Source organism: Leptinotarsa decemlineata, unplaced genomic scaffold (assembly GCF_025532065.1).
Source record: "Leptinotarsa decemlineata unplaced genomic scaffold, Ldec_3_MD MMD2_tig00003308_RagTag_RagTag, whole genome shotgun sequence".
Classification (NCBI taxonomy): domain Eukaryota; kingdom Metazoa; phylum Arthropoda; class Insecta; order Coleoptera; family Chrysomelidae; genus Leptinotarsa; species Leptinotarsa decemlineata.
In genome coordinates, this window is record NW_027412586.1 from 2,468,578 (window position 1) to 2,486,345 (window position 17,768).

General features: G+C 36.5%; 2 protein-coding genes across 4 annotated transcripts; both read right to left on the reverse strand.

Annotated features, from left to right (window-relative positions):
* Positions 1-5,414: 5,414 nt before the first annotated feature.
* On the reverse strand, positions 5,415-6,341 carry LOC141483331 (uncharacterized). The gene is made up of 2 exons (XM_074177842.1): positions 6,190-6,341; positions 5,415-6,126 (listed from the first exon to the last, which is right to left on the reverse strand). The coding sequence occupies exons 1-2, from the start codon at positions 6,339-6,341 to the stop codon at positions 5,415-5,417; spliced, it is 864 nt and encodes a 287-aa protein (XP_074033943.1).
* Positions 6,342-6,496: 155 nt separating this feature from the next.
* LOC141483332 (uncharacterized) lies at positions 6,497-14,070 on the reverse strand. 3 transcript variants are annotated; one of them, XR_012466017.1, is made up of 4 exons: positions 13,563-14,069; positions 11,755-13,503; positions 11,169-11,689; positions 6,497-11,106 (listed from the first exon to the last, which is right to left on the reverse strand). XR_012466017.1 is itself a non-coding variant. In XM_074177843.1 (3 exons), exons 1-3 carry the CDS (start codon positions 13,731-13,733, stop codon positions 12,802-12,804), a joined length of 816 nt encoding a protein of 271 aa, XP_074033944.1. In that variant the 5' UTR covers positions 13,734-14,060; the 3' UTR covers positions 12,560-12,801. The 3 variants fall into 3 exon arrangements, 1 of the variants encoding a protein (XP_074033944.1); XR_012466016.1 differs by having other exon boundaries at positions 6,497-11,689; positions 13,563-14,070; XM_074177843.1 differs by lacking the exons at positions 6,497-11,106; positions 11,169-11,689 and having other exon boundaries at positions 12,560-13,224; positions 13,282-13,503; positions 13,563-14,060.
* Positions 14,071-17,768: the final 3,698 nt, after the last annotated feature.

Sequence of the window (17,768 nt, forward strand, 5' to 3'; positions counted from 1 at the left end):
CAAATACTCCCCCAAACACATACAAAGCGATCAAGGGAAAGAATTTTTCAATAAAAGCTTCTCATCTCTCATGCGAGAATATAATATCAATCATTATTCAACATTTAGCACAAAGAAGGCAGCTATAGCAGAAAGAGTGATTCGTACAATAAAGGCATGGCTCTACAAGGAATTTTCGATGAGAGGTCACCACAAATGGCTTGATATTCTTCCAATTATAACTAGTAGATATAATAATAAAGTTCATCGTACAATAGGTATGGCACCCATCAATGTTGATTCAACAACAAAATTAAAATTCAAGGGTATCAATGGAATTGGAGGAAGACAAAGTAAACCCAAATTCCAATTAAATGATATTGTACGTATAAGTAAATACAAACATATTTTTGAAAAGTCTTACACTGCGAATTTTACCACGGAGCTATTCAAGATTGTTAAAATTAATAAAACCATCCCAACGACTTATAATCTTGAAGATATGAATGAACAGCCGATTAGAGGATGTTTTTACGAAGAAGAGTTATTACGAACCGAGAATCCTGACGTATATCTGATTGAGAAGGTGTTGAAGAGAAGAAAAAATAAAGTATATGTAAAGTGGTTAGGCCTTCCTAGCGAACAAAATTCTTGGATTGATGAATCAAATATGGTTTAAATGTATATAATAGTGACTTTTATGAATAAAGTAATATTAAAGTTCATTATTGTTTTCATTTCAATTATAAGTATGTGAACTGAAAAATATTGCAGCGGTAAACATTGCCCCAGCCATTCGCAATGTTCTGTGTATACCAAACCAAATTAATTGTATACTCCATTCCCGCTTATATTTTTCAACTCACGATATTGAAAACACATTATCATTCCCAAAACTAATCGCCGTCACTTTGAAATGCAGTATCCAACTCTTTTTGCCAATTATCTCTCACTGATAATGCTGTCTCATAAAGCTTAGTCGACTCCTCAAGCTCAGCCTGAGCTTGCATTCTCGAACGTTGATGGAATTGCTTATCTTTACCAATTTTTGAACGGAGTTCATCAGCATCTTTAGACATTCTAGCCAATTCAACCTTCGCTAATGCAATCTTGGCATCTAATGCTTCAAGAGTTTCATTATTAGCATTAATAGCTCGCTCACTCTTTTCAAGTTCAGCAATAGTCATCTGTGCCTTTACAAGACGGCATTTTGCTTTCCTTTTCATTTCCCCAAACCGATGGAGGGGGCTGAAAGAAGATAGCGGTTCAGCTTTCAAATCACTCTTCATTTCTTTAGGAGTACCTTTTGGCTTCCTCTTCGATCTGTCACTTTTCGTTGCGGGTTTTTTCTGTCGCACAACACTTTTGGATTCTTTCTTTTCTTTAAAGTCAGTGACAATCGATGAAGATGCCTTAGTAACCTTCCTCTTGATTGTTCTAGATTTCTTATCAACACCAAGAGGAAGGGTAGATGAAGAGTGTTTGAGTGATGATAATTGCGAAACGATCGGATTTTCAATAATAATTTGCTCATTTGGTTCTGGCACATCTGCAAAGTTAACGAAGTCGTTAATATCAAAATCATTTATCGAATCTTGACTCGATAAATGTAATACTGGAATATTTTCAAAATCAGTCTGATCGATATCAACAAGTGGTGAACCATCTTCAGCAATCAATAGCGGCATAGAGCTCATGATTATTAAGGTCTGAGGAATGATATGTGATAGCAATAGAATGTGGATAGGAAAGGTGATGATGTTACTGAGACCTCACCATTTATAGAAGAAAATAAACTAGCGCATGCGCTCTTTCATCAACTGGCACATGCGCTCTCTCACTAAACTATTCACGCATGTAACAATCTTTGTCATTTAAGAGGAAAACTTTGTGTTGCATGCATGTATTTTTAAATGTTAGAAAATAATACAAATAAATTCAAAATATATATATATTTATTAATAATAGAGGACAATAACGATAATAAAAAATGAAAAATGTTAATATGTCTCTGTGGATGTGGAACGTTCTTTGACTCTATTCCTCAATAGTTGTTGCTCGTGCGTCAAACACCAACATTGAAAAAAATGGATTCTCCTATTGGGGTAGAGTTGACCAACCTTCTCACACAGATCCCAAGTACTTCTACATGCATTGCATACATGATTCCAACAATTCATGGAATATGTATCACAACGCAAACAACGTTGCAGTGGAGTTGGAACGGCAGCACAGATACCACAAATATTTCTACAGATACCTATATTGTTAAATATTATAGGTTCGGAACACTTCAGACACTGTAACTGTTGTTGACGATAATCCGATTTTGTTCGCTTCGGTGGATGAGAAGGAGGCGATAGTTGAATCCGCAACACGCAATCACTACACATACCAGTACATGGATTGATTGAATCCTTAGGTCTACTTATTTGACAAAAGTAGCACACAATAGCCCCTGCAATCATCATTGGGTAGACACACACTTTTGGTTTTTCATTCCACTCTTTTGGAAACGGCATTTTACTAATTCGATTAGAAATATAAAGAGATGACTTACAGAAACTCTGAATGCTCTCTCCTATACCTACGATCTCTATTTATACAAATCAACATCATGTGGAAGTATAGTGGGATAACTTCTCCTACTATTCCACTCTAAACGAGTCAAGTGGGAGTCGCATCACCTCCTATATAAGTTGACTTGCAAACCTAGAGTTCATTCATTCACTCTCTACAACTGTGAGCAAACAACAACAAGATGAATTCTGCAAAAATAAATGCTGCATTAAATAGAATAGCTGCTGTTGATGAAAACAATTGGATAGACGAATCAGATGATGAGGATGTCAATGTTCCGCTAGAGGAAGTAATAGTTGAAGCAGAAGATGTTGGAGTCGATGAAGATGAGATAGACGAAGTTGAAAACGAGGCCAACCAAAGCGACGAAGATGATGACGTGATGGAGTTTGAGAGGGTCATGGATGAAGAAGGAGATGATGAAGGGATAGAAGCTGACACAACTGAAGGTGATGGTGCTATGAGGATCGGTATGCGAACACTCAATGTCAGTGAGACACTGGAAGATCCCTTGGATTTGTATTGTGCATTGGATGCATACGTATTGATCAGCACAATAGATGGAGAGAACAAAAAACTATGTTGGTGCTGCTTTCGGTTTTATTCGCATAGAAACAATAATGGAGGGTGGTATGCCCATGTCAACACCCACAACACTGTCTCAATTATGGAAATGGGACAGAATTGGTGTGAAGCTTGCGAGAGGCCACTAACAAACTTCACCCGAGTATCTACATGTATTATATGTAATAATGTCCAACCTGTGGCACAATAACCGTGGACCTACTGGTCAAAAAAAAAACAACAGCCCTTTTCAGGGCTACATTATTCACACAAACAGTAGTTAGTTGTATTAGTATTCATAGATTATGTGACAAATGAATACTTTGATTAATAAAAGTCTAAGTTGGAAATTTGTTAGTCTTTGAATATCTATACATTATATGACAAATAAATTACTACTTTGACTGAAAAGTCGAAATTTGGAATTTGATAGTCATTGAATATCTATGCATATGATGAGTACTACTTTAAATGAAAGTTGAAGTTGGCATTTGTCAATCATTCATATGCATATAATGATGAATACTTTCACATACATATATTTCGTTTGAGATTATAATGTTAACATAATGTTAACAATGGTATGAATCTGTTTCTGTTTGAAAGTATAATGGTAGCTCTGAAAAGAGCTATTTTTTTTTATTGTTTCAGTCTTTAATTGTAGCCCTGAAAAGGGCTGTTATTTTTTTATTAATCCATGCAATGATATGGACTAACGCTCCTCATCATCAGAAACAATAATTATGGTATCGTCATCTGAATCAGATGATATACTAATGATATCATCCTCATAGTAGTCATCTGAATCAGATGATATACTCATGATGTCGTCGTCGTCATAATCAGCTGAATCAGATGATATACTAATCACATCATCCGCATTATTATCGTCAACAGCATCTATGTCGTCCTGAATACCTTGTTCCACTCGTTCTGCGAAATCATCAGGAAGATCATAGATTCGCTGCAGAAATTGAGCGAAGGTTGTACTCAAATGATCAGACGTTGAATCTATTTCATGTACTTGGATGGGTCCTGTACTCGACATTGTGGAAGAATGATATAGAACTGGGATTGTTGCTATATTTATATTGGAAGAAATGAAATGGAGGGGGTGAAATGTAGAACAGTGTTTGAGATTCGAAAACATCAAGAATGAAACTCTGAGCGATTATTAGGAGAAATTCTAGTGATTATTATGGAAAAAAAACTAATAAGAGGGAGAGGAAGGGAGGAAGACACTGCCCCAGCCTCGCAGTGCCTCGTGTACACCAACCAAAAAGTGTGTACTCCGTGGAAGGAAAGGAAAGGAAATGATGGACGAGTAGATGATTATATGTCATCATCGGAATTGAGGACATCATCATCGATTAGGATTGGGGATGGCGGAGGACTATCCTCGATGAGGATAGGGGATGGTGGAGGACGTCTAACGTCAAGCTCGTCATCAGCATCATCACCAGAGTCGTCGTCGTCATCATCGTCGTCGTCGCTACTCATTGGGACAATGTCATCATAAGCAGGGTCCCACCATCCGTCAGGATCTGGATATTCCGAGTCATCCAAGTGTCCTTCGTCACTGCCAGTGACATGCTGAACTTGCATCCTGATGTCGTGATCCCGGTATTCGTATGGCGGACTGTGGGGTTCCGTGGTGGAAGAGACAACCTGTACCTGGCTGTTATCCCAGTAATTGAAGTTGTACCCCTGATCCGGGCAGCTATAGGGTTCGGAGGTTGAATCGGGTTCCATCTCGATGCTAGCTGATCAACTGAATGTTTCATCAGATGATTTCTACTTTTATACTTTCGAGAGGGAGTGGGAGAGGAGTGGAACATTGAGTAGGGGTAAATTGTAGTGTGACATAAGACATATTCAATGAGTAGGGGTAAATTGCAAAGTGACATAAGACATATTCAATGAAAGAGATACTTGAATGGATAAAATACAAATGAAATATACTTGTCGATTTCACTATGAAACATGTCTATTTTTTTATTTTTTAAATTTTCTTCACATGAAATTATTTACAAGTGATTAGAGAACACAAAAATTGATGTGAGGTATTTGTCTAGAAGAACTTGGAATTGAAATAAAAAAATAATAATGATAATAAGAGGAAGTGAAGAAAAATGCTCCAACCATCGCATTGTTCAATGTGTACCAAACCAAAAAACAGTGTACACCCTTTATTTCACTTCCTTTTCCTTTATTCAATATAAACTTAACAAATATAAACTTAAAACTACCATAATTAAATACTCCTAACTAACCTAAAACTAATCTTACATTTACACTTCATCTACAAAAAGAGTGTCCATAACTGTCACTACTTTTTTGTACAGCTCTATCGAAGAGGTCTTTGCTTTACACCTTTCCTGCAGAGATGCATAATTCCGATCTATTTCGGCCATTTCCTTTTGGAGTTCCCTCCGTCGGTTATCCATTTCAGCCATTTGTCGCTTCATGGTAACCAACTCGGCCTCGCTAGATCGGGCAGCTCGTTCTGCTTTCTTGCATCTCTGCAGAAAAACACTCATCTTTTCACTAACCTCTCCGATAGGCTGTGGCACCAACACCTCAGGATCCGCCGGTGTCGCTGGCAGCGGTGGTAGTCGCGTCACCAACGGCGACAATATCACCAACTCCGGAGAAGGACTCCTCGGAATTTCCACTGCTGCTGGTGCTGCTGCTGGTGTGGAGGCCCTCTTACGAGAGGTCGAAAAACTACCTGCATAAGGATTAGTCCTATTGCAAGTAGCTCGGTACTTTGAAATAGGACCAACCTTTGCTGCAGGTCGTTGGCAAACCTTCTTCACAGCCCTGACTTCCTCCTCCTCCTCGAATAAGTCAGGGCTAGAAGATCTGCACCTAACTCGCGAACGCGAAGTGGTTGGCTGGTCAACCGTCACCGCTCTCGAAGATGCTGCCTCCTCCTGGTCAGCGGACACCGGCAGAATAGACGCCACAGCATTATTCACCTCCTGTGTATTGGTTGCCATTCTGAAAAAGAAGAAATAATACAAAGTTAGTTGATATAAAAAATAACATTCCTAATTTACTTACTCAAATATCAAGTTGGTCGTTGGAACGTACTGCCTTGTTGTGGAGTGGACTGCTCTCGATGAGATGACTTCTCGAACTGAATGTTGTGGAGTGCTCTCCGGAGGGTATCGACTTCGATGCGTGAGCGGTGGGAAAATGGTGGGAGCGCACATGCGCGATGAGGGTAGGGGTGTACATGCGCAAATGTTGGGAGTCGGGGGGCGGGGCTTCGGGGAGGGGAGGGGCGGGGCTTCGGAAAGGGGGCGGGGCTTCGGAAAGGGGCGGGGTATCCGAAAAGTTGGTGGCGACGGGGGGGGGGGGGGGGGGGGGGCGGCGTGGCCCTAACGGGCCCCGCCCACTGCCTGGGCTCCGCCCAGGTGGGTGGGGCCTCCGGCCCCAGGTAGGCGGGACATCTGGAGAGACATCTACGCCCTCTTCGCGCGCGCGTTCGTAACATAATATGCAACCGAACACCTAACCTAACGTATTAACGTATTAACGTAACCTAACCTAGTACGCTAACCTACCGCTATGCAACCGAACACCTAACCTATCGTATGTATTAACGTAACCTAACCTAGTACGCTAACCTACCGCTATGCAACCGAACACCTAACCTAACCTAACCTAACCTAACCTAACCTAACCTAACCTAACCTAACCTACAGTAACTATTAACCTAACCTAACGAGGGAATACTAACCTAACACCTAACCTAACGTAAGTATGCAGCTAACCTAACGTAGCTATTAACCTAACCTAACGAGGGAATACATTCACCATGTTGGTTCCATTAATACATCATCAGTTGGTTTTGGTTTTGGTTGTATTATTCTATGATTTGGATTAATGTTCAGTCCTGGATATCCCAGTCCACCTGATGATGATGGCCTGACTTTATAGTTTCTCTCCAAAACTTCTTTATGGTTTTTCTCCAATACTTCAACTCTCTGTTCCAGTACATCATACTTTTTCATTGTAGTCCCTGTTATGTTTGACATAGCATCAAATTTTTTATTTGTAGACGCTGTTATGTCAGACATTTTTATGTCTACATCACTTGTAAGTTTGTCAAATTTACGAGTGAAAGTTATCCGAGCCTCTGCAATTTTATCGTTAAATGCTTGCCGGGCGTCCCGAGCAATATTGCCTATTGTGGATTGTATTGCAGCTTGTAGGGCTAGAAGTATAACTTCCTTTGCTCCATTAATTTCCCCCTCAAGATATGATACAGTTACACAATCACTCTTGTCAATTGGTTCACTTGTATTTTTCAATATTTTCCTTTGCATGTCATAATGACCATCTTTTGTTAATTTAAAACCATTCCCAGGAGGACCTCGAATGACATTACCACCCCATTTTCTTTTTCTACCAAACTTATCGATTGTTTTAGACATTGTGCACTCTACGATGATTCTCTTCAAACTGATATTTCTGTCATTTACATTATACTATATATTGCAGTAATTGATTAGGGAAATAGAAATAATACAAATAAAATTTTAATCATTTTATATTCATTACAGTAATACATATACATACATACATAATACATTAATATCACATTACTTCTATCATATATTATTAATTATAAATGGCTACATAAATATCAATATTGAATTTTCCGGTTTTGAAGATATTGAATGATATTTCAATCATTGATCTCGGCAGATAATAAATTAATCAATTGATCCAATGGAGTCTCCTGAGATTGTGATTGTTGAATAATATTACTTATCCAACGAATGTTCTCATTTGGATCGTTTTCATAAAATTCAATATCATTATGACCCCAAGGAAGAGTGTGGGTAGTATTCGGAATGATAAATCGTTTATCGTCGTGATATGATAATGCAACTTTATTTTTTAATTCAGTATACATATCATGTAACACGCTTCTAAATGAATTCATCTTTCTGAATATCATACCACCTTGTTCGACGATTTTTTGATAATCTTCGCATGTCAATTCATTCTTTATTACAGATCGTTTAACCCCTTTGGCTTTCTTAAATTCACCATCAACAGATTTCACATAATATGCTTTAGCACCTGTACCATAAAAACTCATGATTGGATCATTTGGAAATTCATCTTTGAAGTTACCCAAGACTGAACTTGTTACTGGAATATTGAATTGGTTAACTATACTGTAATTGGATGTATCAAATCTACTTATGTTAGTTTTTATGAATTCATAAAAATTTTCTGTGTTTACTTTAAGAATGAGCGAGTCGGTATCTGTGTAAAGTAAAGAGACATTTTCATCAAAGTGTTGTTTGATGCATCCATAGAAAAAGTCATACATGACTGTTTTAGATAATTCTAATATGGAAAATCCCAAATATAATGGTTTATCGTAATGAACCTTCACTCTACCCAATTGAATGGCAACGAAATTATCAGTGAAAATTGAACAATTTTTGAAATTTGGTTTGGCTATGAGAGTGCTGGCACCTATATTTTTCTTTATATTTTCCCAATGTGTAACGAGTCTAACATCAATTCGATTATCTACATTCTCCATTGTCTTTCCATACACCGCATTATTCATTAGTTTATAGAAATCTTTAACAGATTTGTTGTTAGACCTATTACGCATTTCAGTATTAAGATCTATATAGGGTTTCATCCAGCATGATTGTTTGAATTTCAATACTCTATGTGTATTCATTACAATCAATCCATTTTTGACAGCTTGCTGTAGATTCCTATAATGAACAATATATTTTCTTTTATCATTCAAATTTGGAATTAATTTGGGAATTTTCGATTGTGTACGAGGTGGTATTATTTTTTCGACTAAAAATGGAAGGTCAGAATGTTTATCATGCAACTCTTGTGGATAATGAATGTCCACTTCAAATACATACCCATACGGACTATCAGTACTCACATCCATCACATCGAGATTAAGAATTTCATTTGGTGTCAACCATGTAAATTCACTTGTTGGTAGAGGTTGTGACATACTGTGACCGTATAGATTTGTTGCATCTAAATATGTAATGAATGTGGAAGGTTCGTTGGGATTATAATTGGGTAAAAATCTATTATTTGCTATATGTTTCCTCTCGCTACATTGACTAATTCCACCTCGTATACCTTTTTGAAAAAAGTGAATCATATCAATGTCAGTTAGTAATTCCAATTCAACATTAGTGAACTTCAACATGGCATCCCATGATAATCCAGGTGCAGTGTAATATTGTGCCGGATCTAAGTTATATATCTCTAAACTTGTGGTGCGGAAGTTTTCAAAAATATCACATAGTAGCAATACATCCGACTTCAAATACAAATCAGAGTATTCCCCCAAATTCTGACACTCGAATAAATTCCAAACTTTTCTAGCCCTATCATAATCAGTTTCCGATATATGTTCACAATTGAGTGTGTCATAAAACTGATTTTTTGTCGGAAGTAATGGATAATTCAATTTGTCAATGTCATCAACAAAACTATATGGAAATACACCTTTCTGTCTCATCAAATTGAATTTCTCAATTTGTGGGAAATGTTTGTGCATCTCCAAACATTGATCGGAGGTCAAGTTTGCACCCAACTTCTCCAACGAATTAGTCATAAATTTATAACTATCGATAAATCTCATTTTGAGATAATTCTTCCTAACCACACCATCTTTATCGGTATAGCTGTGTGTGAAGAGATGCTTCGTGAAAGATATATATTTCTCTTTAGTTTGCGGGATAACATCAACTTTCTCTTTATTCCTATACAATTCTTTTATGAATAAATGACAATCATAACCACTTAAATTATGAAAAATGATAGGTATGAAGTTTGGTATTTTGAAATTTAAATTACATTTCGAGTGAGCGGCATGTGATCTTTTCTTTCCTGTGACATGACAATGATCTCTTACTTTGACTTCACCATCAGTAAATGCTTTATTACATATACCACAAGTTCTGGCTGCAGCAAACTGTTCTTCTTCTTCGTCAGTTTGTGTATCCATCGGTTTAGGGTTTCTGAGATGATTTTCATGTATCTCTTTCAAATCATCTTCAATGCTACTCACAAATTTCTGAGCTGCATCTACACCCCTATATGTAACAAATTTTGACAAATCATCATTATATGAACACTTTATCAAATAAGCAAATGAATATGGGGCATGTTTGAATGTTTTAATCGTGTATGAACTTTCAGGATTTGGCTCATTCACATGAATCGGTTTAAGCACTGATTCAAAATCAGCATACACTACAAATGGCACCCTCATTTGCCTCTCAAAGTTTTCAAACATTAGTTTATTTTCCGCAACCATTCTACCATATTTATTGATCTTTAAATTAGTAGTTGGTGTTGTGGTACTAATGTGATTACAATCATACATATTATGACGTAAAAGCAATCTCTCATCAGAAAAATATATCAAACATCCGTCACAAAAATATTTTTTCTGTCTATGAGCTGATAGTTGATTAGAAACTAATCTTGAAAGATCTTTGATCCAACAATAGTGACCATTACCGGAGTCATCAGTTATAAACAACAAATTGACATGTCTCCGGAGTCTTCTCTGTGAGTATCGCAATGGACCAATCACTTCATACTTCATTTTACCCTTCTCAAATGTACTCTCTAAACCGTAAACATTAATTGAAATATCATTCCTATCTTCGAATATTTCGATACTCTTATTATTAACTTTAACCGGAAAATCCATACCTGTGACATCTAAAACAGTGGAAAAATGTGGATATGACGTAAGTTCGGACACTCGACTATCTGCAGGATATAATGCTGATGTTATAGCCCAAGCAAAACAATATTGATCTTCATTACGAACATTCACAACAGCTTTCTTCCATTGAATACATTGAGGCAGCTTCACATATGAACGTCCTTCCAGTGGACTGTATTTATTAATGTTGACCTCGAGAAACAATATTTTTTCACAAGTCCAACCTGAATTATAAAAAAAAAAATATTACTATTCAATCTTATTGAAATTTTTAAAAAATAAATACCTGAGTCGCGATCCTGGAACTCAGTCGTTTGAGCCACAATTACATCACGGAATCCATCAAAAACAGCATTCAAATCTGAAGATTGGTCCACTATTTTATTTTGGGAATTAAATGACTTCGTGTCCCTCGAATCATCAGTCTGAAGAATATAATTCCCAAAAACTTCCATATTCACCTTGATGCTTTTATGGATCCTGATGGCTGATTCCAGTAATTCAATGACCTTCTGCCTAATCTTATTGAAAAATGACATGTAGTCACTGGTTACAATCGAACTCTCCACCCTGTATGTAGCAATGCGGCAATTGAATGCATTCGTTATAATTTGAACACCGTCAGACAATTGAACACATGCATTATTTTTATGACTCATGGTTCTTCGGTGAGAATTCACTTGGCTCATAGGAATTGTCACATTACAACAATTGCACGTATACATAGGTGTTGCATTATCCACTCTCACCCGTTTCACTGCAGGCCCTCCTTGGCAACTCTGGAGCTGATGCCGACGAAGATTATCACTACGAGTGAAAGATTTACCACAGTCACAGGAATACATTTTATATAATAGTTCTCACTAACTCACTTGATGTAAACTGACATAGCCAACACTCGTACGCTTCTTAAATACACTCTGATAGGACCCGTCAAGACGTCATAGCCAACCCCACTTCTCAACTACATGCGCCAAGATTACCTCCCAACTGAATGCGATAACAGATGTCGATATACGAGCAAGCAGTGGTCGTTGCGGTCTCGGAGAGGGTAGACGCTAGGCAAACGGTCCTCGGCTGCCGTTGTGTCACCATCGATAGCGGGGCTAGAGCGACCTTCATCGCTTCGGGAGAGGTGAGGGCAGACCGATGAATACGCATTACTCTGCCACACGTCGTGGAGTGAACATGTCGCTCTCTAGCCGTTGAACGGTTATTGCTGTGACGTCACTCCACTACTAACTTGGTGCCCTAACACCGATGGAGCATTTACTACTTGGAGGATCTTCGAAGTATGCAGACGTATGTTTGTACATAGACAAACAAGCACATGATGAAACCCTGTACCGTGCATTCTCCTACACACACACACACATAAACACACAAAATCTCATATGAAAAAAAAATCTGAACGATCCATGCACCAGACACTTCAAGGTCACAACGCCTTGACTTCACTGCACAACAAAAAAACTTCACCAAACAACAACCAATAAAAAAAGCAATTAATACGTCATAGTGGTGGGGGGAGGCCGAGAATCAGCTGTAAACAACTACTGGGATATTATAAGCTTATATCGTCATAGTTACGCTATCAATAAAGAGGGTCATAACTCCCTTGGGACATTATAGATTTTATTATTCCCTCTACCTTTCACAAGTAAAAATAAATAGAAATGAAAACTGAACCATATTTTATTTATTCACGTCATTACAAAAAATAAATGTACAATTTTGAAATGTTCCCTGAAAATTACTTCCGCCACTGGAAACAATTTCTTCTTTTGTATGGCTGGAGCTTCTTTCACTACAGTCGAGGTACCTGCCTCTTCTGATGACAAAGTAGACAACATACGCGCCGTTTTATTTCTCAATTCGATGCTATCCTCCAAATACCCCTCCGCCACCGTGGAACTTTTCTAACCTCCGTGTCTTTTTAAGTTAGTCATAGTTGCTCCTGCATTGGCTAGAGCAGTAGCAGAAGTGCGACGAAGGCAATGTCCCGTATAGGAAGATGAGTTTGGCAATCCTAAATACATTGCGATTTTGCTGGGGATTTTCCCAAACATGTTTTTTCCAATTGGCTGAGATGTACATTTATTTTGTCGGAAGCTCAAAAAAAATCGTTCAATACCTTTAGGACGCAAAGACATATAAAGTCTTAATAAAGGCAAAGCGGAGAACTCTTTTTCATCCACAACTGTAAATTTCTCCGATACACCAGTTTTACTTTCCGGTACGTTCACTACCATAACGGAATCCCGGTCCTCTATATCCGATATCTTCATATTCAAAAGTTCCTGACTTCTGCATCCTCCAAAATAACCCATAATCAAAACAACCTATAACAAAAAAAAGGAAATAAATACACACAAAAAGGAAAATAAGAAAAAAATTACCTTATGCAATAAATGAATATCATTAGGAGCGTCCTTTAGGAATCTGATAACATCTTTAGGAGATGAAACAGCAGACTTTTTCGGCTTATAACTCTTACTCTTCCGTTTCAAAAAAGCCTGTAGTTCATTGAACTTGGTAATATCTCGTTTCTCATGTATAGTCACCATCGATTTTAGCATTGACCATTTAGTCCATAAAGAATTCGGACTATACGTTTCTGACTGAAAGGAATAAACACAATTACTACCAAATCTACCGAAAAACATAGAAAATTCCTTACCAGTTCTTGAAAATATGCCAGAAATACAGTTTCAGTGACATCTTTTGGCATAACATTTTTCCGTGTCAGCCAGTCCAGATATATCTTGTATTCTTTTTGGTATACGGCTTCACTTTTCGATGGAATTAATGATTCTCTTGCTTGTTCAGCTTTTTTCAAAATATCCTCCATTATATTTGGGGTAGAAAACACGTTTTCACCGCAAACACAGCTTGATAACAAAGTTCTGTTTATAAACAAGTAACATAGCAACAACCTAGCAACAAGAAAACTCTACTATAATCAACGGTACCTGATTCAAATATACCGGGAAGGTAATGAATTCGTACATTTTTCCGTTTCAAAAATGAACAAAATTTTATTGAAATCGGTCAGAATTAAAATTATCTATATACCACGGGAATTAATGAGCCTTAAAAACCTCAGGTAATTGCTGTCCCTCGGGCCAGAGGCCCCGGGACGCAAACTTTGCCATCGGTAATTAAGGCCCTCCTAATTCCCTTGATACATAAATAACTATTTCGTGGAGTGAAAATATATTTTTCTGACATAGTTTCCATTCAAATGCTCATTACTTAATAAATACAAAAATGCTCCCCTATCAGCAAAATGCAACAAAAATCTAACATTATCGTTTCATCTCCATAAATCATTCTATGATTATACACTTTGTTCTATTCTCCATATCTAATACCATCATGCAGCTGTATATCGTTCCCATTCCCTGTAATTATGAAAACGTGATTCGGTTCACATCGTTCTTCTTTCAGTGCCTGATAGAATCGTTTCGTGAATGATTCAATCTTTTTGTTTCACCAAATAAAGTCATTATTTCTGTTTTCACTCCGGTTGCCATGGACTTTTGGTTTCTTTGATGAGAAATAAATTCAATTAACCTTATCAAGATCGGGTGGATTTAATTGCGGGTTTTTCTCGGAATACAATTATCTTTATGTCCCAGGAAAAACTTATCTCTATATGGGGAGATTATAGCTTCATATGGATTGAAAAGTATGTAGAATAAACATGTCTTTTTGAAAAAGTATCGCAAATATTTCTAAAAACAAATATTTTCTTGAGACATTGAAGAGGTATCGTTTTAATATTTATTCATGAGCACACTTTCCCAGATATTTCCAAAAACAAATATTTCCTTGAGACATTAAACCGGTCTGCAAACGATATCTGTGAGATAATATATTCATATAAAATTTAAATCGCTATTCATTTAATGATTAGGGTTCCTAAAAATTGTAATTTGATATATATTGACTTCGAAACGATAGATAGCAATAGTTTACGGAGTACTTTTGGAATATATCGCTCTCCGAAAAATCACGGCTCAGTCTATTGATTGATTGTTGATTACATGAGGGAGAAAGAAACGTATGGAAAGATTGGAACTTCTTCTCGTGAATAGTTTCAACAGAACCACTTTTTCCAATCCAAAAAATTGTAATATTGTTGTCTACGCACCTTTCACAAAATGAATTGACGACATCAAAAAAATAACCCTATCGAAAAAGAAAAGTTTTGGATTTGAACTCCTCAATTTCTACACATAAAATGTGGGAATCTTTCAATGAATGGATTGAGTGCTTCAGCTTATAATGTTGTTCAGATTTGTTACTGAAGAGGCGACATTGGATGTTCACCAGTGAGGATGACAGTGTTCCTCTTTCATTCATCTTATTGTGTAGCAATCCTGTGGATGATATCGAATGTTTGGAATACAAATTGAATAAGAATTTTTGTATAATTCAGCATTCATATAAAAGTTTATATGAAAGTAGCTATTCTGAGAGGGCATCTCTTCCAGTTTGTATCTGAAAGTTACTTTTCTGCATGATTTACAAATTTTTGTATGTAGTAATTATTTTAAACTGATTGCTTTCTTTTTTTCTTTGGAAGATTTCCACATTTTTTGTATGAAAATGGAAAAACAGAAAGCCAAAACATTTTTTCCCAGGAATCAATTTCTTCTGAAAATATATTGCTTTCAATTAATATTCCAAACTTATGGCTACAGGGTTTTTCAAATTCGATCGAAGATAATTAAATTGGGGCAATCACTTGCGCATTTACCTGACTAACAATATGCCGTTGAGAAAGTGCTGAAATTTTGAGTATATCCGGAGATATCCGGAAAAAACCAAGATTTCGGAAAATGGTTGTTATTTTTTTCTGGCTTTATTTTTCGAAGGATTCGAAATTGAACATCCACCTTGCCACATTTTTCCTGCTACATAAAGCAGCCAACGTTTCGCCTTCCGGCCACCATCGTCAACTTTATTTTTTCTCATGGCCGCTACATTATATTATAAATAATTTTTTTTGGCCTAGAGTGAGGACTTTCGCCATTTTCAGTATATAACGCATGCAATTTTGAGTACCGTTTTATATTAACGTGATGGTTGATGACAATTGAATTTCTTCCATATTGAATATTGTGTCCAAAGATAGGACGATTTATATCAACTAATTCTGAAAACTAATTTTGAAAAATATCCTAAAAATACATTTTCCAAAAACAAATTCATGATCTTGTTCTTCCGCAATTCCATGAGAATTGTAAATGAAGATTCATATTTTTTCTTGATTTTTTTGGCAATATTTTATTATTTCTGTCTTGAATAGAACCAGATTTTATCTTTTCAATGATGTATCACAAGTTATCATTCGTCTTCAAAAAATTGAAGATATTGAAAAAAATGTATTCTTATCATAATAGGCTTTGACTTTGATGTTTCAAAATTTGACTTTCGATTTGTTACACTCAATGATATTTTGTTATTATAGGAGTCATTGAATTTTTGGCGAATAATGGGTTTCACGAATGAAAGAGAAATATGATACAAATGTATTACAAATACGATAGAAACAGTGTTAGGGCTTCGGAAATGTATTTAAACTTGTATCCCGAAAGACGACAACTACATCGAACTATGTTCAAATTTTTTATAAAAATCTCACCAAGTTTGGTTCATTTAAAAAGTCAATGAAAAAATACGGAGACAGAATCAACAATCAAAATTTGATAAATGAGGTGTTTATGAGGTAAATTAGACACTGTGTCCATGAATTCTGGGTCCTCATTTATTTGACGGAATTCTGAATGGAGAAACCTATCACCAGTTTGGATGATCTTACCTTTGGCTAACCAGTATTTTTCTTCAATGTAATTCTATGTTTATATGAAAGTAGTTATTCCGAGAGTGCTTCTCTTCCAGTTTGTGTCTGTAAGTTACTCCGTTGCATGGTCTACACGTCTTTGTATGGAGTTAATTATTTTGAAGTGATTGATTTCTTTCTTTCTTAAGAAGATTTCCACATTTCCTTGTATAAAGATGGAAAAGTAGAAAGCCATAAATTAGACATTGTGTCCTTTTCAATGAAAATAGAACTATTATTAAATAACAATAAGTAACTAAAATGTAAAGACAAAAGTAAATCACAGCAAATGCTCAAAAGACTGGCCTTGTTCATGATAATAGAACTGTGCCCTTCTTCGAATATTATTCACTACACGATTAATTTCCTCCTACTCAATCTTCTGAACTCTCTAACGATGCTGTGTTGATGGTCCTGAATATTTTGATATTCCCTCTGACCATAAACTCTTTTTTTCAGTGTACCTCATAAAAATGTATCCATAACACTCAAGTCTGTAGACCTCGCTGATCGGCTTTGGAAGCCGACAAAGGTAACAAAGTAGTAATTCTGGATAAATTGGACTACTACGAAGGGTCAATACTTTCATTACTAAGGGACCGTATGCGAAATTGTCCAGGAACAAGTTTCCAACCCAACAGTGTCGAAACTATATTGTGTCTCAAAAATCCACATAATGGGGAAAATCAATGCCCTTCATCGTCTCAGCTGTTGGAGCTCCTACCTACCAAATAGCAAATTGGCTCACTAAGGAATCTGAAACCTTGTCTATTGCGGAACCAGGTTTTAGTATAAAAAATTCTTTAGAGTTCATACAACATACAAAAAACATCGTTCTGCAAGAAGGTGAGATTTTAGTTTTGTTTCATGTTAGTTACTTATTTTCTAGAGTCCCAATTCCACACAATTTCAATAATAACGAAATCGATGAATTCGTTCCTCTTACTAATTTATGTATGAAACAAAATCGGTTCCAGCTAGAAGGTTGCTTTTATGAACAACAGGAAATAAAGGCCATGGGTGCTTACCCATGTC

What these genes read in the sequence shown, in the direction of transcription:
- LOC141483331 (XM_074177842.1), bottom strand. Translation starts at nt 6,341, where the DNA reads ATGTGCGCTCCCACCATTTTCCCACCGCTCACGCATCGAAGTCGATAC. An exon ending in ACGACCAACTTGATATTTGA is followed by an intron (nt 6,127 to 6,189) that starts GTAAGTAAATTA and finishes CTTCTTTTTCAG; the next exon opens with AATGGCAACCAATACACAGG.
- LOC141483332 (XM_074177843.1), bottom strand. Translation starts at nt 13,733, where the DNA reads ATGGAGGATATTTTGAAAAAAGCTGAACAAGCAAGAGAATCATTAATT. An exon ending in TGGCATATTTTCAAGAACTG is followed by an intron (nt 13,504 to 13,562) that starts GTAAGGAATTTT and finishes TATTCCTTTCAG; the next exon opens with TCAGAAACGTATAGTCCGAA. An exon ending in ATATTCATTTATTGCATAAG is followed by an intron (nt 13,225 to 13,281) that starts GTAATTTTTTTC and finishes TTTTTGTTATAG; the next exon opens with GTTGTTTTGATTATGGGTTA.